The sequence below is a fragment of the Amphiura filiformis genome, chromosome 16 (assembly GCF_039555335.1).
Source record: "Amphiura filiformis chromosome 16, Afil_fr2py, whole genome shotgun sequence".
Lineage (NCBI taxonomy): Eukaryota > Metazoa > Echinodermata > Ophiuroidea > Amphilepidida > Amphiuridae > Amphiura > Amphiura filiformis.
In genome coordinates this window covers 62,405,175-62,431,378 of record NC_092643.1, presented here as the reverse complement: position 1 = coordinate 62,431,378, position 26,204 = coordinate 62,405,175, and the positions used below count along the sequence as shown (strand labels likewise).

The 26,204-nt window shown below is 37.4% G+C and overlaps 1 protein-coding gene across 1 annotated transcript in view; it reads right to left on the bottom strand.

The window, feature by feature from the left end:
• Positions 1-26,204, bottom strand: part of LOC140136322 (U3 small nucleolar RNA-associated protein 4 homolog) — a 121,613-nt gene that overhangs the window by 58,143 nt on the left and 37,266 nt on the right. The window contains exon 10 of the mRNA XM_072158048.1: positions 18,418-18,482. Coding sequence (XP_072014149.1) covers positions 18,418-18,482 — 65 coding nt within the window. The remainder of the gene's footprint in view (positions 1-18,417; positions 18,483-26,204) is intronic.

The window sequence follows — 26,204 nt, the reverse complement described above, 5'->3', positions numbered from 1 at the left end:
GACTGCTTTTTAGCAGTGGAAAAAAGGAAGGAAGGAAGAGAGGGAGGGAAGGAGGGAGTAAGGAAAAAGAAGAAAGAAAGAAAAGAAAGAAAAAAAGGAGGAAGGAAGGAAGGAAGGAAGGAGGAAGGAAGGAAGGATGAAGGGAAGCGTTGTTTTCTCCTATCCGGTTTTGATCCACAGACTCATCGGGTACTAGGCACATGACCGAAGATAGCATGCCACAAGTGTGTACCTTGGCTGGCCAAAGTTTTCATTCCTACATAATATATGTGTTTGGATGATTACGCAATCGGATCACATGGGATACTTGCACTTGTAATCGCTTTGCACTGTAGCCTTTTGTAGCCACTGGCTGTGTTATGGTAAGAGGGCTGGTTTCATGAAGGTTGGCTGGCTAGCGGCATTGTGGTCTTTTGTAGGTCAGTGGGTGAACTTGTGCATGGTTCCCATTTTAAAAGAATCTAAAGACTTCGCAAAAAGTAAGGTAGCAGTTACAAATTTGCCTACTGCTTCAGAACTATTAATCATATTCATATCATTTTAACATAGAAGGAAAGGTGAATATGTACGTGCATTCCCTTCAATGCCAAAATATTATGAATATGATTAACAGTTCTGAAGCTATAGGCAAATTTATAACGTCTGCGTTACTTTTTGTGAATCCTCAATAGGTACTCAGCAGTCAAAGGGTAAACATGGGTCATTGCGCGAGTTCTAAAATTGCAACTTACGGTATTTTCTAACAGTTTAGGCTTAGTTTATCACTAATAACACACATATTTTACATACAGAGCTGGCTGGGGGTATTACCCTTACATTGTACAAACAGGAGCCTAAAACACTCTTTAAAACCAGACAATAAAGGTTTTTGACACATATAATTCCTAGTATTAGACAAGCTAACGTCCCAAGATGAACATGATAGCACTGCATTACATTAGCCAGTTGTTTCATAACATAACCCCTGGTAATGAAAACGAAAATAAAAAGAGACAAGGCCCATTGCTAATGGTATACCTACGCCTAGCCAGGAACGTATCGCTCGGAAGTATCGCATATTATAAGCACCGTCGCATGCTAAGCTTTGAATAGATGGTGGGTTATTTCATTTTCGCAAAGTTCAACAAACTCCCGATCATATCTGATCATCATGCGTGTACATGTATGCCGCTTATAGGATATATATATTGCCATTTTTAATGTTCAATTTAGGCTATTCCAATTGTTATCCATACACCCCCAATAGAAGACATGGCCTTAATTTTCTACACAGGGAGTGAAGATTTCAAATGAAGCCACTTATTCAGGTGACCCCATTTAAAATTCTTACTCCCTGTGTGGAAGATTAAGGTCTTGTCTTCCATAGGGGTGTATGGATTTCAACTGGAATAGCCCATTTGGATTGGTCCATGTGGGAGTCATCAAAACAAAAACCATCCTGGAAAACATACAATGAACAATGTCTGGTTGTCGGCATGACATTCATGTTCCCAGCCGGTGTCAGCGACCGCACCACCCCGCCCCCTTTCCCTTCCCCGATGGATGCCGTGGAACGCTGTGTCATAGTCTTTGTATGTTTCAGCCAATGCATCATGGTGATTATGACACAGACATATATTCGCCTGGGGTGCACTTTTGGGTGTTGATAAATGTTCCCAAAGCAAACCCTAAGGTCACAAAACCATATGCTGATATTTTTTTACTAATTAAGGAAATATCAAGCATCAAAGTTTACAATAACGAGGCAAGAACGGAATGGAGTTATGAACAGTTTTTTCTGCATCTGTGGATCAATTCCTAAGAAAAGAAATGAAAAGTTTTAACTGCATAAATTGCACCAAAAAGGCATGAAAAATTTTTTAAAACAAAATCATATTTGGGTAAATTTTTTTAAAAAACTAGATGCAATATCTAATCCTGCACATTATGACAACCCAATGAATCCAATGTGACCTCAAGAAGTAAAGTAATTACAAGCACTTGATTAAACGATGGTCCTGTTTCAAAAGTGACAAACTGTTCTATACACACCTGATCAGGGGCATGCGACAATGATGCAAATTGCACTGCCACTATGGACAATAACGGTGGCCACACAAGATATTGATGGGATCAAAAGAACTCAAACAAAAGGAACTAAAGAAAACTGAAACAAAAGAACTTACTGCTTTAAATAAAGTTTTACTGAAGAAACTGTGTTGTCTCATTGTTGCGCTTGTTGGAATCTATTCGCCTTGTATAGGCCAGTTTGTCACTTTCAAAACTGCACCTTCGTGTAATCAAATGCTGTAACTTTACTTCTTGAGGTGGGGGTTGTCATAATGTGCAGGATTAGATATTGCATCTATAATAAAATTACATTTACCCAAATATGGTTTAGTTTTTAAATTAGGATTTTTTTTCCAATTGTGAGGATCATGGATGAAAGAGATAACAGACAATTTCCAAACAGTCAAAGTCTCAGCATCACCCGATAATGAGGGCTGATTGTGAAATGAAATGCAAAAGGCCAAACTGCTTTGCACATACCGTGTATATTTACGGTCATTTGTGTAAACGCAAAGACACGCAAGCTCTATCGCGTATGGCACGCAACGCTGGCGTGATTGTTAATAATAATAATACCAGAAATTTGATTTTCCTGGGGAATGGGTGGTTTCAACTACAGCCTTTAGGCTTTGCAGGCAATTTTCTGTTGCAACAATCCCAGGGGACATACCATATTTTGATCTTGAAACAAATTCATCAGGATTGTGAAGTAAACTAAAGTTTTTGATTATGTAGTCAAATCCAATGAAATTCTACTCACTTAGACAGTGGGGACTGCCTGGGCGGCAGAGGTCGGCGGTAATGCGATGATCAAATGGTTTTCCCGCGAGACTTCTCATCCCTAGGGTGCAGGAGACGCTTAATCGGATCAAGGTGTATTTCTCTAAATCACATATATGATCCACTACTTTAACTGTTTATGGACCCTAGGGATGAGAAGTCTCAGGGGAAAAAGTGGATCATCGTGATTATTGAAGAAGTCTTCCTACTAAGACCAGGAAGACGATAAACTGTCTAAGTGAGTAGAATTTCATTGGAGTTGACATACCATATTGTTTGTAAAAAACGTCCCGGGGGACCTTGAATTTTTCCAAAAGGGGGGCATTTATTAGAAGTGAAATTTCAACGAAAAAGCGTCAAAATGGGCGGTGAACTTCAGAATAATCACTCACTTCTGTGTTCAAATTAAAGATTTTTGTGGTAAATACAACTAAATTACATCCGTAAGTGCATGATCAAACAAGAATCTGATGGAATTAGTGAAATTCTACCATAATTAGGCAATGAACTGTGATGTTTGAGTCATAATAGGTTCGTCCATGCAATTTAATAGCTGATGCAAGTTGTAAGCTTAAGGTTTGACACTATTTTAAAGTGTTGCGATTTGGTAGTTCACAGCATCTTGCCAATGGTAGTCAGCTTTGGCAAAATTCGCATTGCTCATTTCATAGCGAGTGTGTGGAAGAATTCAAATATCACAGATATACTTTTGTAGGTCCTGTGGTTCTTGAGTTATGTTGTAGGAGGGCTGAAACACCTGCAACACTTACATAAACATATATAACTCATTAACAACGATAAATCAAGCAAGGTTTGAAAGTATATGGTTTGTAGAATGAACTTTTGCAAAACATCAAAGCGTATATATTGATTTACATAATGAAAATCAATATTTTTTGGCTGCTTCGACCAACAGTACCTTGTCTACCCTTAATCATACTGAAACTGTTCATACTGAAACTGGTAAACGTTCCTTCGGGTACTCTGGAACAACAGCATGGAATAACCTCCCTGACAATTTAAAACAAATTAGCAATATTATTAATTTTAAAAAGTCGCTCAAGGCTCATGGGTAATATCTCAGCTAAAAGTATTCTAATAGGTTCAATATTGGATAAGAGTAATGTCCTACCAAAGGGCTCTGAAAAAAAAAAAAATGGACAAAAAATAATTTTTACTTTTGGAGTTCTGACCCCCCAAAGTTGGTCCTGGATGGACGAAGTTGCATTTTGAGGGCCCTGTATCTTTTAAAGTAAAGGAGTTACAAGTTTTCTGATGCCAGATTTGAATTCTACACAAAGAAGTACCCCAGGATACATACTTTTCAAAGTTGTAAAGGGTTCCCTTTATACATTTATGGACCTCCAAATGTTGTCTTCGCGTTGCGACACATTTTTACGCTGATCCCCTAAATTTCAAATTGATGCCACGGGAAAACGAAATAGAGTATGAAGCTCAAATTTTCGGGATTTTACTTTCTTATCAATATCTACCACCACACAGAAAAAGAAAAAATTAAAGAGGTGCTGCGGTGCACATCCCTGGAGTTGACATGGAATGGGTCTAGTCTATCCTGTTTATAGTCTCATGTGTTTTAATCTTTTTAATATTTTATGGTATTACTCAGTATATATTATGTAGTTTGTAATTTTATAATATTTATTTGTTTTATATCTTGTATTTACAATTGGTGCAATGACTTTCTAAGTGTATTCTACATTTATTTCTTTGTAAATCATTTGTTTATTATGTTTTATTGTATCGAGGGCCCCTGTGGAAAGCAGTGCTTGCACTGATCAGGGTTTACCCTCGTAAAAGATGTCATTAAATAAAAATCACACGATATGGCATGGATATTTTTGCATTTCTGTCCATTTTTCATTTAAAAATGGGAGAGGGCATTTATTAGAGGGGGAACGGGGAGTGTGAATTTCAAATGATTCCATTTAAAATCTACACCTCCTGTGTGAGAGATTTTAAAGGTCATGTCTTCCATAGGGGGTGTATGGATTTCAACTGGAATTGCCTATAGGGTGGGTGGTGTAAAGTTGCTATTAGTAGTGTTATATGTAACTTAATGCCCTAACTGCAAACCAAATAGCATAAAAACAAGAAATAGTTTCACAATTTAGTAACATCTAAAAGTTCACTAGGAACAAGATATGTTTTTTGATGCAATACCAGACACAAGTTTATTAATGAGTTACATGATAACGACAAATTCATCCCCAAAAGTACAAGAACCTGAGTTCAATGACATTAATGTCTTTTTTTCCCCATGAGCAACATACAGGCAACCCAGCCACATCGGATCTTAACAAATATCCCGGTTGAAATCCAATTAAAGCCGTTGCATTGATCACCTTCTAATGTATCTGTGAGCAGGAAAACAACAAGACGTCTGTGGGGGCAGGATGTATATAAATGTATACATGCGACAACTTAATGCTGTGTTATTACTAGCTGGTATCTATCAAATCATTCAAACTGGGGGCTATTCCAGTTGAAATCCATACACCATGAATGGAAGACATGACCTTAATCTTCCACAAAGGGAGTGCAATTTCAACTGGGGTAACCTGAATGAGTGACTCCACTTGAAATCTACACCCATATGTGGACGAATAAGGTTGTGTCTTCCAAAGGGGGTGCATGGATTTCAACTGGAATATCTCATTTAGGCCTGATGAAGATAACAGTACCCCAGACGAGTAAATTTGATGAAGAAACAAAAGCACTGGAGTTTATTTTGATTACATATTCATGCAGGAGTCTGGGCATTTTTAACATTAATGAAGATTAAATTCTTATTGTGAGACTTGTAATAAAACGAAGGGTTATTCCAGTTCAAATCCACGCGCCCCCTACGGAAGACACAATGCAATCTTAAGGGGGTACTACACCCCTGGCCAATTTTGTGCCTATTTTTGCATTTTTCTCAAAAATTATAGCGCATTGGTGGCAAGTAAGATATGTATATTATAGGGGCAAGGTATACAAATACTGCACTGAAAATTCAGCAACTCAAGTCAAGTAGTTATTGATTTATTGATCAAATATTGGTTTTCCCTCATTTTTAACTGTAACTCCACAACTGTTGTCTGTGTTGATATAAAATTTCCAGTGCAGTAGTTGTAGTCCTTGCCCCTATAATATACATATCTTACTTATCACCAATGCGCTATAATTTTTGAGAAAAATGCAAAAATAGGCACAAAATTTGGCAGGGGTGTAGTACCCCTTAATCTCAAAGATTACGAATGGAGCCGTCCAATCAGGTAACACCATTTGAAATTTACACACCCAGTGTGGAAGATTAAAGTCCATAGAGGGTGTATGTATTTTAACTAGAACTAACCAAATAACATGACCTACGGGTAGGCTCTCATTATCAAGCCTTGTAAAATAGATCTACTTCTTCTATTGGCGACATTTAAAAGTTTTTTCTGAATACTTTCTTTTAAATAATCCCAAAGACATACTCTTCACGTATGTTCAACTAAATTGTTTATGAACTGGAAATTGAATATGCGGCAATTGGGTATGGTGGTTTTCAATGCAAGGGCATTGACTCCATGCCTCCTCCACAGAGCAATTGCACCATCCCATCCAGTCACACTATCATAATATCCATTTCCCAATCTGAAATAGAGGTTCTTGACAAATAGAGGTCCTTTGACCTCAATATGTGACATTCTACATCAGCTTAATGCGCAAAGCTCCCATATTATCTCTGGTTCAAGTACTATTGAAACAGCGCTTTCCACGCTTTTTAGGAAACTAAGCTTTTGACCCAAAGGCTGACAATAAAATGTTTACATGATTAAGGAGTGACTTCTTTTCTGTGCCCTATAGGCACCAGAAACAAATATGTTCGATCTTTGGAGCGACCGTCGATGCTGTTTCGATGCTTGTTATTAATGAACTATCAACTAATTAATCAGAATTAACGCTAAATTCTTATTGGTCAATATCGCTACAGGCACAGATTACTATTTTATTATAATTAGCAATAGTAAATTAATTGATTTCATAAATAATAAGGATCGACCAAGCATCGATGGTCGATCGAAAGATCGAACTAATTTGTTTCTATTGCTTTATATTTAATTCTGTTTTTCTTTTCTTTCCACATATAGGCCAGCATGCTTACATGGATATGCCGTTTAGCCTGACTTGAGCATTTTGTTAGAGTCTGGTCCCATCAGAACCCAAGTGTGTCTCCGCATGTTATGTTCTATTTAATAAACAACACGCAACATTAACAACTTTTAAACAAGTTCAACAGCATCCTAAAAATCAAAGTGAATCTGATGTGTATTGGATATTTTCAACCGTCAAGAAGTATCAGGTATATTTTCAAGAACAAGGGATGTGCCGCAGGTAATCAAACATAAAAAGGAAGAAAAAGGCTGATATTTGAAAAACTCTTATTCTAAACAAGTGTACAAAAATGTAGGAAATCCGCAAAAAGGAGGAACTCTCGTACGTATGTCTGCAAGATGGAACAAGATAAGTGAAACACACATTAAGTCTTCTCTCAAGAAGTTAACAACCACTTCAGGGATTCCGCTGGAGTGCCAGCTATACCTGTGCAAAGCCTAAACAACTAGCGTTCACTGAACCTCATGTTAAGCCTAAACAAATTACATTAGCAAGCTGTACTCAATGGTCTACTCGATGTGTAGTATCTACCTTTACTGTTGATGTGCAAATTAAGTGTCAGCTGAATGAATGTATAGAAAGATGGGGAAAATGATAAGGACAGTATACAGAGTAGGACATTCCCCCATCACAATCCTTTGCCCCTGTCAACTCATGTGCAAAATGAAAAAAGTTGCAGAAATACCCCCCAAAAAAATATATATATATATTTTACTGTTTCATACATGTACTTCCTTAAGGCTTGAATTCTTGGAGCATAAATATTGTACCCATGTTTAGTAATCATAAAAACTGGAAGCCTTAAAATAATGTTTTAGTGCATAACTCACACACCCCCCTTTCCTCCAAATTTCACAATCCTGGTTCCACCACTGCCAAAAGATATCTTTAAGCATTTCAGTTTGGATAATTATATAAACGAAGAAAAACTTTGTAATATTACTTAAATGGAGAGAGGAAACTCAGAGACAAGGGAGCATCCGACGGAACAGCAAATTATATTTCTGCATTTTTCGGTGTTATTAATCGCATGACGAATAACGCACATCTAGTTTGCGAGATCCAGCGCTGTGCCATGTCATCCCGACACATCACAATGTATCACGCGTAAGGCAACTCATCGCCTTGGCTTGTGTTTTGTAACGCTCGCGGATCTGCACTTTTCCAGATGTTAGGGAAATTAATGAAGAGGCGCCAGCATTTTTAGCGTGTGTGATTGTGTAATCGTTAGTTACCCGCCTAATTATAATGCATGACTGGCAGAAATGATTGATAGACAGACAAGTTTCAACCAATCAAATGTAACTTTTCATTATCCATTCTGTCCACGTCCGCTATTTGAACCTTGTATGATGAGGCTTCAAATGCGACATAATCTGATCCAATCAGACCGAAGTCGGCAATAACCGATTGAGCAAAGGACAAAAAGGACATTGTCAACAATATCTAGAAACACTGGAGAATCATAAGTCAGTCTATCAACAGCATTACACCGCCGATGACGGAGGATGGTTTCTCTGCAATATTGGGTTCAAAAAGTTAGTATTGCTGACCAGTTTTAAAATATACCTTTGAAATGAGATATAGGCAAAAAATCCAGAGCAAACAACAATAAAAACCATAAGACAATGGCACTCAATTGTGAAAATTGACTACTTTGGTCCGAGTGGATCAGATCGTGTCACAAATGATACGTTTTGACAACCAGCTTCCTTCAACTTTTTGAACATGATTTAATCATAAGAATAACTTTTCGATACAAACACGCACATAACTCAAATGTGTAACCGTGGCAACCAAGGGCGTTGACCCACCTACTGAGTACATGTATGTACTATGCAAATGGGGATGTGCACATTTTGAGGTTTTTTTCACCTTACCTTGAACATGGTTAAGTTGTCAATATCAAAGCACCGCCTAACCCTACGCAGGTAATTACGGTCAATGGCTATAACGCATTCTTATGCTGTTTGGGATACAAACTCCACTGCGGACATCTGTAGATTTATGTGTCCACAACCTGTGTCCACAATTACACAGCAATTTCTCATGTGTGTGTCCTCGTTTCTCTGTGTTTACAAACTCGCACAAGTCATACAAAGTCCTCAGTCCTCACATGTTCATTTTTCTAACAGGAGAACAAACATCTCCAAAGTTGTGAAATTTGGAATGGAATTTTAGAATTCAAAGCCAGCTTTAACATTCATGCAAATGCAACATGCTGAAGCCTTACCTGAACGCCCACTTACTTCATGCCAGCGGCAGGTTACATTGCTGTGTGGGTACAATTTCAGAAGTACCTGGCAGTTTTGTGGGTAACAATTTTAGATCACAGAACGTTGCTACTATACAGAGGAAGGGGACTTTTTTTCCCCTTTTTGTAACCACTTCTAGTCGATCCCCCAATGGCCACAACATGCAGAAACTTTGTACAATCTACTACCAACCATCAACCCCACAAAGCCAGGTAACTGCCTAGTTTTACAATTAAATAGTTTTAGACTTACCAGCCCAGCTGGCATTGGTAAACAATGTAAAGATACCTTGATTGATTGTATAAAGTGTAAATTCTTCAACATATTCTAGAAAATTCCTACAGTTTTGGAGTTTTTCAAAGTTCTAGCGTAACTCCCAGAGAACTACCTAACACCCTTCATATAACATTTTTGATTAATTTATTACATGATATATTCATGCGAGTGAGCAATTAAAATAAAGCTTCAAAATATTTAAGCTCAATCCTCCTCAGCCCTACCACCATTCTTACCATGTTGCTGATTGGCTAAATAAATCATTAATAGTTGTCTTGTAACCAATCAGCATGTAGTACTCACAGGGTTAGTGTCTGTTATTCACTTCACATACATAGCCCTCTTTCAAAAACAATCAATATTTTTTCTTCAAAACTCCCAAAATATGTCAATGTCAAGTTTATGCAATTACGCTAAATAATTAAAACAAAACAGCATTTTCTCAGTTCTCCTTTTCCATCATCTCCCAATTTTTAATGAGACCTAAAGCACATAATGAATTTGAAAATGGGGAGTTATACGCTTATTGAATTTGAACCTGCAGGGGCTGCAGCAATGGTAGTATTACTCACATGCTATCAGTCTACCCTTTAGGCTTGCTTTAAGAAAGAAATTAAAGACTTTTTTTTAAATATTCCAAACGAGGAAAAATTATACCCAAATCCAAGCAAAATCTTCTTGTCAGCACATGCCTTTGCCTTGATACATCAAAAAAGACAGCTTTATCAACAAAACTGGTGTTATTCCACATTTTTGATGAAGAAATTAGGTACATGTGAAAGAAAGAGAGAAATAAAGAGGAGAGAAAGAGGGAGTAAGAGAATACCATCAATTGGCTATGTTGGGCTATTACAGTTGAAATCCAAACACCCACTGTGGAAGACATGACCTTAATCTACGGCAGAGGGTGTATATTTTAACTGGAATCACCCATTGAGGTAAACTCATTTGAAATCTACACTCCCCAGTGTTGGAGATTAAGGTCATGTCTTCCACAGGGGGTGTATGGATTTCAAACGGAATAGCCCATTTGGGGAGACAGAGAGAACATGCAAGAATTCATGTTTCTATCACTTTTTTAAAGATAATATTAAGATCCTGTTGTGCATGCATGAACAGACCCATTCAAGCACACGCCATGATCAGTTCAATGCCCCCACCATCTCACACTGTGTTCCGTAACTCACTCTCAGACTAACCAACATCTAGACAGGGGGAAATAAATTCCCTGTGTGATTCTCGTTTAAACTTGATCAGACAATCGATGTACAAATAAGCTGGAATCATTTTATGTACGCGAGAGCCGCTACACCCTGTGATGTCTCAACGCTTGATTGATGTACGTGGCGGCAAGATCCGTTAATTTAATTCTCGTTTTAATTGGAATCTAGGTGTATCACACCCCTGTTGTTAACAATGGGATATTTTCTTTCCGTCAACATCACAAACATTTTTTTCAACAGATTCAAAGATTTATAGTTGCATAAACTTTGCGTCACTCCATCAACGGTTTACATATCGTATTATACAGAAAGTCAACGGCCTTCAGTTCATACAAACTTGATGCAATAAACAAACGAAGAAAAATTAAAACTATCTAAAGCATATTTATTTGGTAGCAAGACAAAAAAGCCCTGTAAATCGTAAAGTGCCTGAATGCATACCAACCAATTTTTGAGTACGGAAATTGATCACAAAGGAAAATAAAAATTAAAAATACGATAATCACCTGCTGATGTGAATCTCTTAGGACGATCACACAAATGCGCATGGCGCGTCAACTTTCTTTACGGGATTTTGTCACGTTTGAAATTTGTACACAAAATATGGTATTGTGCACATGAAATAACAGCCACGCAGCTGCCAAAAACAGGGTGAAAAATCCTCAAAATAATGATTAGTTTCACGCATTCAACAAGGATATGGTGTAAAATTCAATACCTGGTGCTTTCAACTCTGGAGGGATTTCCTCCAATGTGATTAATTATGCAAGAACAAAAAGCTCACGCAATGTTTTATTGATTAGCTTTACACAAAGTAACACATGGTGGTTTTCTCCAATGTGCAACTGTATCTAATTGGTTTGAATTAACTCTTAAGCCCTGTGCAATTAAGCAGATTAGTAGACTGGTAAAAAGCCTCAATTATTTCAAGGTCGGGGAAGCCATTTTATATGGTGGTGTAAAGCAACGTGGCACTTTCGGCATCCCCTGGGATCGAAAAAACATAGTTTGGTTTTGAGCAGGGGAGGGCTTTTACGTGGAAAGATGGGTGCGGTAATGTGCAGCAGATTTGGGGTGCATTTTCAAGCTTTTTGGTATAACTTTGGGTTGCAACTTTCACAAAAACTGATTTAGATGTTCTTTTCACAAATTTCACCACAAAGTGCATATTTATTGTTTTTTTAGAAAAAATTGCAATTTTTTTTTAAATTTGATGTTCTTTTCACAAATTTCAACACTAAGTGTAGATTTATTGTTTGTTTTTCAGATTCAGAAAAAATTCAGAATTTGGCAAATTTACTGTAATTTTGAACAGAAATAATTGAAAAATAGTACATTTTTTGGTCTTGTTTTGGTCAATTTTTGGTTAATTTTTTAGGTATGTTTCCCAGTCACACCTCCCTTACCTATTCCAAACTTGGTAGGACTGAGACAGGATTCATTTAATTGCAAATTACTAGTAATTACAAATTACACATTTCTTTCATTTTGTTAAGGGGGTACCCTGGCCAATTTTGTGCCTATTTTGCATTTTTCTCAAAATTATAGCGCATTGGTGACAAGTAAGATATGTATATTATAGGGGCAAGGACTACAACTACTGCACTGAAAATTCAGCAACTCAAGGCAAGTAGTTATTGATTTATTGATCAAATATTGGTTTTCCCTCATTTTTGAATGTAACTCCAAAACTGTTGTCTGTGCTAAAATAAAATTTCCAGTGCAGTAGTTGTAGTCCTTGCCCCTATAATATAAATATCTTACTTGTCACCAATGCTTTATAATTTTTGAAAAAATGCAAAAATAGGCACACAATTGGGCAGGGGTGTAGTACCCCCTTAAAGACAATAATTTGAGGATTCTAGTACTGAATTGTAATTGTTGTATGTGTGAATAAGTATACTGTGGGCAAGAAGATTAAAACCAAAAAAAGTTTCAACAAGTGCGAATGTATATCACATATATGACCTGGTGCTTATTATTTGCAGAACTCTGCCTTGAAACATACATTGTAATGTTCCTGATGTATTTGTATACTTGTATCATATAGTCTACCTACCATCTAATTTGCATATTTACATATCAATGAGCTCACTGGCATTTTATAATTGCTGATTAGTATGTAATATATATGCAAGTAAGGGTAGCTGCACAATGAAGTGCACTCCAAGTTTTCAAAAAGAAGCTAGGCATGCTGAAATCCATGCATTACAAATAACCTCCATACATGTAGTTAGTGATGTAGGGGTGAGTCTGCACTCATAAGTTGGTAAAAATTATCAATAAAATTCAGTATGTCCATGGTAATATACTAAAGGCAAAATTGAAAGTGTGTCCATGTTTGCCCTTTGTTACACACACACAAGTGGGGGGTGGGTGTGCGTACTTTTGAAAACACTAGCACTGAAATACCTCTGTGTGATGGACACACTACACAGGAACTACAGACATCCGCTGCCCCTGGATGGTGTTTCTATATTGATCTAAACCACTAAGAATGTATCATCCATTAACCGCATTTGCAGGTGTAAGAATAGGCCTACACTTGGGTAAAAGAAAGATTTGAGCCAGGTATACCAACTTGATGTGGGGAACAAGAAAAGGACAAGACAAGATGCAGTATGTCTTTGTCTTGTTCCCCACATCAAGTTGGTATCATGGCTTAAAGAAGAGTCCACGATAATACACATAAAACTCACATGTGTGTCTGCAGGTGGCAGTAAAAATGCGATAAGACGAGTCACTGTCCATGGTTGTCAGTGTTCATACGTGGCGCAGGGTTGTGGGGAATGTGTGTGGGGGGAGGTACATGGGGATGTGAGAAGCGAATATATGTGAAAGAAAATATGTGTGACGCATGAAGTGTGGGTGCTTGCACTGGCATGTAATTATGCCAACTTGTTCCATGGATATCTTGCACCTTTGTGTATGTAAAGACAGTAAAAACTTATTATAAAGTTGCTTTAAAGCTTCAACTAAATTTACCTTCACTTTTAGGCAAGGTGAATCATGTTCAATGCTCTTTATAGTTGTAGAAATGGGCTATTACAGTTAAAATCCATGCACCCCCATATGGAAGACATTAATGAATGGGCAACTCAAATTCAAATCTACACTCCCGGTGTGGGTGATTAAGGGTATACGATGTATTGTTGGTCGAAGCAGCAGAAAAAAAGTAGTTCACAGCATCTTGCGAATGGTAGCGAGCTTTAGCAAAAATTGCATTGCTCAATTCATAGCGAGCGTGAAGAAGAATTCAAATATCACAGATATACTTTTGTAAGTCCTGTGGTTCTTGAGTTATGTTGTAAAGAGGGCTGAAACAACAACACTTTTGTAAAACGTACATAACTCATTAACAACAATAAATTAAGCAAGTTTTCAAAGTATATGATTTGCAGAATGAACTTTTGCAAAACACCAAAGTGTTATTTTTCAATAATATATTGATTCAGATAATGAAAATCAGGTTTTTTTTGGCTGCTTCGACCAACAATACCTCGTATACCCTTAAGGTCATGCCTTCCACAGGGGCGTATGCTTTTCAAATGGAATAGCCCAATCCAGCATGAGATAAACATGACAATGTTCCTCAAAAAAAAAGCCAGAAGGGGATGTGCAGGGATTGTCTTCAAACACCGCACCTGCTTTTGTAGCAGACGCGATGTCTAGCGCTTTGACTTTTACCACTGCAAATTGATTCACATAATTATACAATTTCCAAACGACACACAGCAATTTTGTCAGACTTGCTGGGGTCATGTGCGTGCGTGTGAGGAGGGGAAAGAAATTCTCCTGGATCCCCATCTCTGGCAGCAGCAAGCCAGCAGCAGTATCCAGCGTCAACTTGTTTCATTTGGTAATTATAACCAAAAGGCTGATTGAGCAGCGCATGCGGTAATGACGCTTTAAATGCCAGACTATCTGGTAACAAAAGAAGCAAGAACTAATGAAGTGTCCTTGACTACACTGCAATGAGAAAGTCAAACAATGTGTACACGGCTGTTCCCGGCTACAAATTCTCAACCACGCACGAAACAATAACAAATATATAGTTTGATTCTTAAACTGATTGTCTCAACAACAAAAAATTTGAAAATGAGGCATGTGTGTTTGTCTGTATTGACTTATCATAAAAATTAAAATATGAACACATTTTGATCTAAGTTTATTAAAATTTGGTAACATTTTTACTACCATCTAAGACATCACAGTTGCAAGGACACAGTTCTAACACCTCAATATCTTTGCACACTTGCAGAATGAACTTTGAATGAGTTGGGTACCTAAAGATCATACTCCACAATTAGAGGTCAACTTTTGAGCTATGATTTGTTAATGGGGGTTATTGAACTGTGGCACTGGGGTTGAGACCATTTTGGCTCCTACTAGTGATATCCATACATGGAAGCTTATACACACAGGTGTCGACTGCAGATGACAAAAAAGTCAAAAATTCAGAATTGTAAATTTTCATGACCATATTTGGAATCAGCATGAAAAACACATTAAAATGAGTACAAACAAGCCTAGTATTAGTTCAGTGGTTCTTAAGGTTTTACCGTCGTCACCCGATTCGACTTGACTATTGCGCCTGGTTTCAACGCGTGCGTGCTGCGAGTCGTGCGCGGGGGTGCGTTGCAGACATCGCAGAGAACGATGCGTGTTGTGCGTGTCAATGCTATTTTTGCGCACCGGCGATAACTAGGGCCAAAAAATAAAGAAAACAATGTTTGCTGAGCGCCAAAAAAAACCCACAAAAAACACAGAATCAGGGTGGGTTTTTTAACATTAGGCCTAAACGAGTGTTGGTTAAATGGGTTAATTCGTTTTAATAATATTTTCGCCTAAATGTTGGGTAAGCACTACGGTATATTATAGGCCTATTAAAGGTTATACGTTTGTAGAACGTTTCTAACACTGCAACAAAATTAAAAACATGTTGTGAAAATGTTATTGTAGACATATATTATTTTGGCAACATTGTTCCAACTTAGAATATGTTTTGCAGCAAGTGTTCAATGTTTTTGATTGTTATTTTTAAAATGTTTTAAAAGTTTATAATCCACCATTTAAATGTTTAAAGCATTTTGTGTTATTGGGTAAAGACCTACCGGTACTACGTGTACTGAATTCATAATGCATGCGATATAGACAACACCATCAAAACTATTCAGTTTAAAAAAAACCCAATGTGTCATACATTTACAAAATGATATCATAATTGGCCAAACGTTTTTCTACAGCTATAGGCAACCCAGCGTTTAACTTTGCTTTAATTGAACTGCAACAATTGATGATATGAATCCACCTCGAGATAATTCCGTGAGGCCTATAGTTTTTGTAACCAAAAAGTTTTCCTCTCGATAAACGGCACTAAGCATGCTAAGTAGGCCTATGCCTATAATAATTGTAGGCCTATTTAGTCAAACACTTCCGTCCATGGTGTCAAACGCTTCGCTTTAACATGTTTAATAAATCCTCTTTTTGGTCATTCGAGTCAGGTGAACATAAAGCTGAAAATAACTCACTTTGTGTAACTTGATAACTCTTTGGCCCAATATCTTTGCAGAATGGGAGTCTTTCTTACACCCGTTTGTGACCAAAATACACCAAATTAGAATTAGGCTAAGATTTTTTAATATTCTTAGCCTTAGTCGACATCATTATAATTACACGAGTGGATCATTATAATAATTGTTCATAATTATGGATACTTCTTAGCCTAAGTATCTTAGGTAACTTTTTTTACAGTGAAAACTTTCCTGCGTAAACAGACAATTCCTTTTTGTGGCCATATGCGTAAATAAACGCTGATCCGGCATCAGATCGCGCTTCATACCAGCGCGTTGGCACGCACCAAAATATCCACGTACGCAATTACCTACGCATGGTGTCGCAGAAAAAATGCATTTTTGACCTATTTTGGTCAATTTACTCGAAAACTAGGTCCGGTACCCCTAATTTTTTTTGCGCGATTTTACAGAGCTTTTTCTTTTTCATAACATATATAAAATTAAAAAAATTTTGTCTCGACAATTTTTTTATACAACGCAAAAGGTGATATATTTTGGGCAAATTGCTGATTTTGCCATTGAAGTGTACAGAGATTTTTGTAAATGTACACTTCTTTTAAAACGGCTGTATCTCAAAAGTGAGGTCCGGCACCCCCTGTTTTTTTTCCTGATTTATTATCTACACATATTAATGTACAAAATATGTCAATTTAAAAAAATTTCGTCGATAGGTTTAGTAACGACGGTAAAACCTTAAGATAGCCCTTGAATGATATTTTAAGAAAATATCTCAAAATTTGCACTTTTTATGTCGAAGCCTACGACTAGCATGCAGAGCATTAAACAACTCATGCACACACATTGTGTACATACATAATATATACTTAAGAGCACAGGTCGTTGCCTCTCTACCTAAATATCTGCCTGCCGAACTCATCTCACGGGATTGGCGGCAAAGCTTTCATTTCCTTCTAAAAAGTTTATCCAACTGATAAAATTTCTGCATTCTAATAATCCTGTAGCTACTCAAAACTTATCTTGGTTCAGTATTGACAGTCTGAGGATGAATATTTCTGTGCATTACATTGGTTGCCTTTCGTATTAAAAAAAAAATCAGGGGATTGAAACTATCTTTTTTTTCGCAAGAGTCAAAATTTTGAATTATAAATAATGTAAAGGATTTTTTTTAAAGTGCATTAAAGGGTGTTCCATGTAATGCCTGTATCATGAAGCAATCGCAAGGATCGTAGCAGCTTTTTGTTACGTAACCTGCGCTGGTTATCGGAAAAGCGATTGCTGATAGTTGCTAGCATGCCCTAGCGTCAAATCGCAACCAGCCAACTTCAAGACAACTTTGACACTACATCGATAGTCATGACTGAACAATGGTAGCAAGTATGCAAATGCTACCAAACGCTGGTAGCGACTGTACAAATACTACCAGTTTATGATCACTAGCTAATTTCTAAAATTGCACACTGTGAGAGCTTGTATGATATGGGCACAAGACTGACATTCAGTAACATCATTTTCACCTTAAAACCAATATTTTAGTCCCAGATTTCAAAATTTTCCCTTACTTTAAAAAAAATATTGTTTTAAAAAAGAGCTTGATGAACTGGGAATCAAACCCAGTGTGATTGTAAATGTTGAGCTCACAACCCATTTTAATGCTGGTTTCATACTTTCCTGCCCCTTGCCGCTTTGAAGATGATTTTGCTTCACTGCGCAGTCGCACAAGAAACGCTAGCGGTGACCAGCAGCAAGCCGATATATCGATCACTCCACCGCTTGGGCAGCATCGCTGGGAGTTGAATTCAAGTCAACTCGGAGCGGTGCCGAGAACAAAATATGATTTTGGAGCGGTGCTGAGCGGCAACAATGGCTTTCAGAGTCATGCCGCTGCCGCTCAGTGGTGTGCTGCCCCCGCTTGCAGACAAGCGCAAGCAGCATGATGAAGCGTCACTCACGCCGCTCAGCAGCAAGCGGCAGAAAGTATGAAACCAGCTTAACTGATTCAATGAAAAGTAGTCATTGTGTGTACTTTTTGCCATTGACAAGTATTTTTCATGGGCTATTACATGAAATTTGATGCTAATCACCCTAATAGCCCCATTTATTTTGAGCCCTGTCATCAACCACAGCATATCTCACCTTAATTTTCAGCTGCAAAATTTTGATGGGTTTCTCGGCCAGAGGTAGTTGGTCGCCATTATTACCTGTATAAGAGACAAATAATAGGCATGGTAAATGAAATGGACATAGTAAGTTTATCAAATGCACTGATTCAATCCACCTGTCAATCATACTTGTCCAACTACTGTAAAAGGGGGAGGCCAAGTGGCTGAAATGTTCCCAAAATGTTTTTATTTTTCAAGCTCCCAACACCACCCCCTGGGTCATATATGATAAGTGCAGACAACATTGCTGTAAAACATTGTCTGAGAATCTGTGATTCATTTCTTGCAAACAATTTCGGCATGCAGTATGACATGTAGGTGGTGTAGGTCTGAGACTAGTAGGCCTATTGAGGTACACAAGTCGCTCAAGTGTTGGCAGGGCTCAAAATAATCACATTTAGGCAAACATAACTTTGGTGTTATTGATGCCTTGGATTACAGTCTATTTTTATGACATTCAAAATGTATGTAGCTTTCTAGGTGCTCTTGTCAAAATATCTCAAATTGACTGTCCTATCATATTCTGAATTCAAGGGCTAAGAGGATTAGGAAGGGCGTGCAAGACAAGCATATGGAATGGAGGACAGGGATAAGGATGGGAATGGAGGACAGAGAGGAGGCAGGGGCTCATGGACAGGGAGGATGAGGATGAATGGAAGACATGGATTAGGAAGGGAATAAAGGACAGAGAGGAGGGAATGGAAGACACTAAGGGGAATGGGAGAGGAATGCATGGGGAATTAACAAAATGGAAGGCCATTTTCTCTAGTCTTCATATATCATTTAATATAAATGAAGAACATGTGCATCCGACATTACACTGGATGAATTAAGCAATTAAGGCAACATCGGCCTCTCTAATGACAAATAAAAATGCACATGTTACTATCATGTGCTATCCATTTATATGATTAATGGTCATTGGCAGTCTTTCATAATATTAATGTAAATTACATACCAGGGAATTGTATTTCATATTTCCCATCCCCTACCATGTTATAAAGGAGCCAGCTTAAAGCAAAGGTCACATGCGCACATCTGTGTGGTCAAATTTTGAATTTTCACTTTCTATGAGATGTCTTTGTAGGTCTATCCTTTACAAATGGACAAGGTAAGGAATGAAGCCATCATGTGCAGGCTGAATATAACAAAGACCATTCTGGAAGCAGTAGCCCTGAATGCCCAACAACCATTTCCCTCTCTAGGCCTAGCAGAACTACTTCACTGTCCCAAAGTCATCAGGTTGTCTTCCCACTAGATGGAAATATGGTATTTTGAAAATATGAGCAAATGGCCACAAATTCAGCAAAAACATGCCTACATTTGTTGCCATTTAAGACTAAATAAAATCTGTGCAATATCAATGCCACGAGCGAGTGGCAGGTTGTAGCTAAGATATTTTTATTGCTGGGTGGCATTTGATGAAATCTTCCAATTTGTTGGCAAAATTTACCATATTCTTGCAATTTTGGTCTCTGAGTGGTAGCCTCCAGTGCTTTAAGTTGAAGCTGAGCGGTGGGCTCCAAAACTGAGTGGACTCTGCCACCTGCCATCGAGCTACAACCCTGGCAAGTGGAAATGCATTTTCAGAAAGTCTAAACACACATTTTTATGAAATTTACAGAGGATTGCATTATTCATTAAAATGAATACCTTCTATTTTTACGATTTTGGAGTATGTGCTACACTTTTGCGCTTAGATACTAGGAAGAGAGGTGGAAAAGAACTATTTTGTCAACAGGTTATCATTGTACAGGTAAATATGTAATGAATCTGTTGACAGGTGATAGCAGCAATGTAGGCAAACAAAAAGGTCTGCAAACCTCATCATAGATGAAATGAAGAGAAATCAATTAAACATACCATGGAAACATATTAACCACTGAGAAATACCATATACCCCTGGCAGTATCAATGCACCCAAGGAAATTCAATCAAACTACATATACTTATGGTGAGACATACTTTTTACCCTTTCAACGAATGACAAGACACCTGGAGATATGGGCTATTCAAATTAAAATACATAAACCCCCTATGGAAGACGTCACCTTAATCTGTCACACAGGGAGTGTAGATTTTAAATGCAGTCTCCAATTCAGGTAACCCCGTTTGAAATTCATATTCCATGTGTGGAAGATTAAGGTCATGTCTTCCGCAGGGGGTGTAAGGATTTCAACTGGAATATCCACATGCATGCAAACACCTTTGTGTGAAGCGAATCATTTACAGAGTAATGCCAGACCCCAGGCGCCAGATATGACGCTAATTCTAAATGTCACTCTTGGTTTTTGCATCACGAGCAAACCATGGCTAAAATAGATGGACCAGGATACAAAAGAGTAGAATATAACTCTACTGGAGCTTACTGGGAGAGTTCCTTTTAAAGAGGAACACCCACTGCAGCAGTCAAGTTAGCTCAATCTGGAAGGTGGTAAGAATCGGGTGCATTGGTGTTTGCCGATGCCATTTCGAGCCCTGGTGCAGTCAGTCCCTGTTTGTTCTCATGAAATAATTAAGCTAACTTAAAATTCCACTGGGCAATGAAATTTACTGCTTAACGCTTAGGTCCGTATGCACAAAAGAGTTAGACCGGGTCTAAAGTTAGACCTGGTCTAAGCAGAATTTAGTTCCACCAGGAATAGACCTTTACTCGTATTTCCTTTCTAAAGTAGCTAGCAAATTTTAAAGATTTAAATGCAAAGTTCAAAAATAATACAAAAGAACTTGTAAAGGATAATGCCCTTTCTCCTGGTATTAAATTAAACTTAGACCAGGTCTAACTTTAGACCCAGTCTAACTCTTTTGTGCATACGGACCTTACTGTCTAAATTACAAAAACTGAAGGTGCAGATTCTGGCTGTGATGGTTTATTCAGGTATGTATAGGGTGTGCACTTCTTAGCTGCCAGTCCCTTGTTCCCAAATGGTTTATAATATGGTGTGCCTTGGGCCACAGTGGTCAGTGAAGTGTGCCAAGGCTTGTGGGAAGCTAATGGGGAGATAAGGCTTTGTTGTAATGAGCATTCGATATATCCTAGTAGTTTCTAGACTAGTTGGGAGTTCTCAAAGTCACTCTTGGTTTCACCATCATAAGGCTAAGTGGAAAGGCCCTTTAAGGAGACACTTGAGGAATCGGACATGAGAGCACATCAGACACACCAAATTACATTCTGAATAAGAGGAATGTCTTTCTGATATCAAATAATTTTGCTTTTTTGAAATTTTTGATATAATAATAATGGCAAATTATTAAAAATTGGTATTTAACTGTCCTCAAAGTAAAGTTTAGTCTTGATTTTTGCAGGGTTATGAAACAAATTGAGGGCAACATCCTCAGCAAATGATACAATATGGCTTTAAGGTTAAAAATAGAGACAGCGCTGACTGACAGACACACTGAATGACTGGCGCACACATGACTCGTAATGCCATAAGCCCTTTTTCTTCAGGCGACCTAAAAACTATCATCCAGTGAAGCAAGAAACATTTGTGTAAAACATGCGTGTCTTGTGCCCCCTCAGTGTTACATTCTTGTTATGCATCTATCTAGTTCTCTCATCCTTCTCTCAGCATTGACCGTGACATGAACGCAGGGGTACTCACACCACGCTCTCACTCATGTCACCATTGGTTAAAAAGCCTCCATATAGTAGTAATTAGCAACATTAAACTCATGCATCCAGTAGACATAAAATCATATTGAAAGCAGTCAAAATATGTTACAGCCCATCCATAATGGGCTATTCTATGCATATGTTAAATCCCACTCAGGAGGACATACAAAAAAATTTCTGACTGCAACAACAAAAAAAAAAAAAAATACATGTATAAATTTACTAAATTTTGAACTTACAAAACTTCAGGGAATTACAAAATTATTCCATTGAAAAAAATTCAATCTCATACAACTAAACAAAAGAGAAATTCTAAGATCCCAAAGAGGTTTGGCTTTGCTTCATTAGACTGGAAAAAAATGAGAACATTTTTTTTGGGGTGGTAGGCAATTGGTTAAATAGCCCAATATGATAGCACATCTCATCACATGACAATACTCTGTCGCTTTATAAATCAACCAAGCATAACAATGTGCGTGTCATCACCGAGATAGATGACAACTTGGATGATGATGATGATGATGTTGATGATGATACCAGTATAGCTCGCCAACATCTTTATAGCATCTGATTTTAAGTGAAGGGTTCAACAACCTAGTGGCGGCTATAATAAACGGAGCCAGACAGACAGACACGCCCGGCTGGCTGGTCGTTGCTCCTTTGCCTGGAGTCTGCCAGTCAGGTTCAAGGTCATTTGTAACTGATATTGCCATTGAGATTGATAAATGTTTTTTGTCTCAAGGTCAAGAGCATTGGCATATAAAATAAACATGGTTGGTGCTTTTAACATATGGTATTTGTAAGATAAAAAAAGGGGAAAGGGGAAAGTCCATGCAATTACGTTTTTTTCTATCATGGTCAAGATTATTCTCAATACAGAATACACATGCTTTTTTAATATATTTGCTGGGTATTCAAAAGGGAAAATTCTAAGACCCAGGCAATTATTTGGTCTATTAAGTTAAGATTAGTAAAAAATAAATAAAAATGTGTTTTTTGTTGGTGAGCAACTTTTTAGTTTCAATGTCAAGACCAAATTACAATGAGGTACAGAAGATGGCCTTTTTAAATTTGACACCTCAATTGTAAAAATTAAGCAATTACACAAAATGAAATCTGGGGCCAGTCTGTTATCGTCCAATTCAAAAGTGATACTCCAGGTTGTCATTAGAAGCCGACTTCTGAAGTGGCGTTCAAATTGCAATCCTATTTAGGGCTCATATTGAAATACCCTACCACATTTTCACACAGAAAGAAGGCAGGATTCCCTCGCTAAGCGCGCGCCTCAGGAAATCTCGGTCATAAAGCGGATGGATTATATGCATCAGTGATACACCCTGCCCAGGATTTTAACAAAAGAAGGCTAGCACAGGAAAGCTGCAGGATGGTGCACACCTTCCTGTGTAAGGGAATTTCAATATGAGCCCTTCTACACACAAATGAAGTTAAGTTCAAATTTGACTCAAGTCAACTTCAGACAGTATGTACTCCAACTAAGTCTTAGTAAATGTTAAAGGGTTCTGTACATGTACATAGTAGAAGCTTATTTCAACACCATTCAATGGGGCTTCATATTGTTTTTAGCATTGCTATTTTCTTCTATAAATTTATCATTTTTAGAGGGGAAAACCTTCCTGAGAAGTCTTTCCACAATTCAAATGTTCCAGATAATAACGATTACTAAAACATTTAAATACAATCACTGATCCCTTATGTTAGAGTAGTGATACTTTTACCTACTACAAATATTTCAACACTTTAGCTGGGATATACCACTGATATACCACTGATCTATATCAATGTTTTTGTAATGATTTGATCAGCAACATTTGAATTAAAGAGTCTATCACAGATAATGAGATTGATTCTGTATCATTAACAAACACAGCTATCTTGATGGAATTCTAGAAACGCTGAAAATGTTTTTAATCTATCATATTGACAGCTATAATCAAACTGTACATTAAACCACATGATTATCATTCGGATCCTGGGGAATCCGCATTCGTGGAAAACATTATTCGCGGAATTTGACATTTCACATGGAATTTAGCTTTTCGCATGGGATTATCACCGATGCGCAGAATTTGACAGTATTTGGAAGAAAATTAAAACTTTGACTTGTCATATATTATCTCATTAACAATATTTGACAAGTAACATAATGTTTATCAAGTCGGCAGAGAATAGAAAAGGTATAAAAACAACAATCATCTCCCAGTCCATCCAAGACTATAATATATTTACTTTTTTACAACTGCGCTTTGAATTGTATGACATACCATAATGTACTGGATGTATAACAGGTTTATTTTAGTGTGTAATGTCACAGAATCTGGCATTTGGCATAAATGTGGGAAAGCAGAAAATACAGAATTAACAAAACAAAACACGGATTCTCCAGGGCCCAAATTGTATGTTTTTATCAAAATGTCTGCCTACCTGTCTGCATGATCATACTTGGCTGGCTAAGTCTATAGTTTGTATACCTTCCTCGAGTCAGTAATTTAGATATTGTTTTTTATTGTATCTCTAAATGTAATGATGAAAAGTACATAAAAGTATACATTTTAAGAAAGGAAATGATGCAAGGAATCCAACTAGCATAACAGATTCCTGCTAATATTAACAGGTTTTGAGAAAATCTCAAAATTTGATTTTACTTTACTGACTCGTGGAAGGTATACAGACTATGGTCTTGAGAGTTGGTTTATTATTTGGTAGGTAGGAAAAGGAAAAAAGTGCACAGGATACTTTTGTGAGCTTTGGGAATTTTATTGGAGCCCTGTCCCATCAGGACGTAAGTGTGTTTCTAAACGGAACAACCATTTGAACAAACAAACATCCATTTCTTATTCTATCAGATCCTAACATTCCCTTTCCAGTGCCCAGTCAGAACTAACTCTTGCCACCAGTAAAAACCCACCAAAATTACGAACATTACCACTTTTTGCAACAAATTTGCACAAAATTTGTTGTCCCCCCTGAAATTCCACTTGCTACCCCCATGCCCCCCTAAATAAAATCCTGATGCCACCACTGTCCCTTTCATTCAACTCATGCACAATGCCAACTAAGACAATCTAGCCCTTTAAAAAAGCAGACTATCAAGTTTTACACAAGAGCGAGTCTTTAAAAATCCTATTTTCAAATCAATGCAACATCACGCATCAAGTCTCAGAGTTTTGCAACATGAATTCCCCTTTGCCCATGGTCACTATTGTCATAGTATATTCAGCGGCAAACATAACGGTGCAATAACCTCAGTGTTGACATTTGGTGGGTGTGTTATGAGCAGCTATTTTGTTATGGTCTAACAGCATGTGTGTATGAGGACATGATAGCTGCCCCATGAATAAGAACACATAATTTCATTATCAGTACCATTCCATGTTCTAAATGGTTCATTATAATAAGAATGCTATTTCAGAATTGGAAAATGAAAAATGATTTGCTGATAGGCAGAAACTGAAAAGAATGCAACAGAACTTTTATTGGCTTGAAATTGTTAATGATATTGCATGTGATATTACAGTTACTAGCAAGTAGATTCCCCAGGCTTGCTTTGTTGGTCCTGTTAGGTCCAGGAGCAAAATATTTTTTCCCTTTTTTTACAATGCAAGATTGGCATTTGCTTTTTCCTTTTTCAATGCATTCTTACACAATGATGCAGTACTTTTTTATTTTAAGGTTCTGTGGGTATACTACAAAAACTTCATTAATTCAAGTCGCTTCATTAACTTTATTATCATCGTAACAAATTGCTGGAGCTTTGAAATCATAAGTTATATCTGAAAATTGTAAAAGAAAAAAAGTATGGGCCAACTCCAGAAAATGAGGGGACGAGAACCAAAAAATTAATTTTACATGGTCTAACAGCTTTGTGCCAAGCTTTACATGTTTACAACTCTCAATTGCAAAACATGGTTGAATCAAGTCATTGTGTTAATCCTAAAATGTGCATCAAAAGTTGAATTCCATTCAAAAGTTTCAGTTAAGGGGGTACTACACCCCTGCCCAATTTTATGCCTATTTTTGCATTTTTCTCAAAAACTATAGTGCATTGCGGACAAGTAAGATATGTATATTATAGGGGCAAGGACTACAACTACTGCACTGGAAATTTTCTTTCAGCACAGACAACA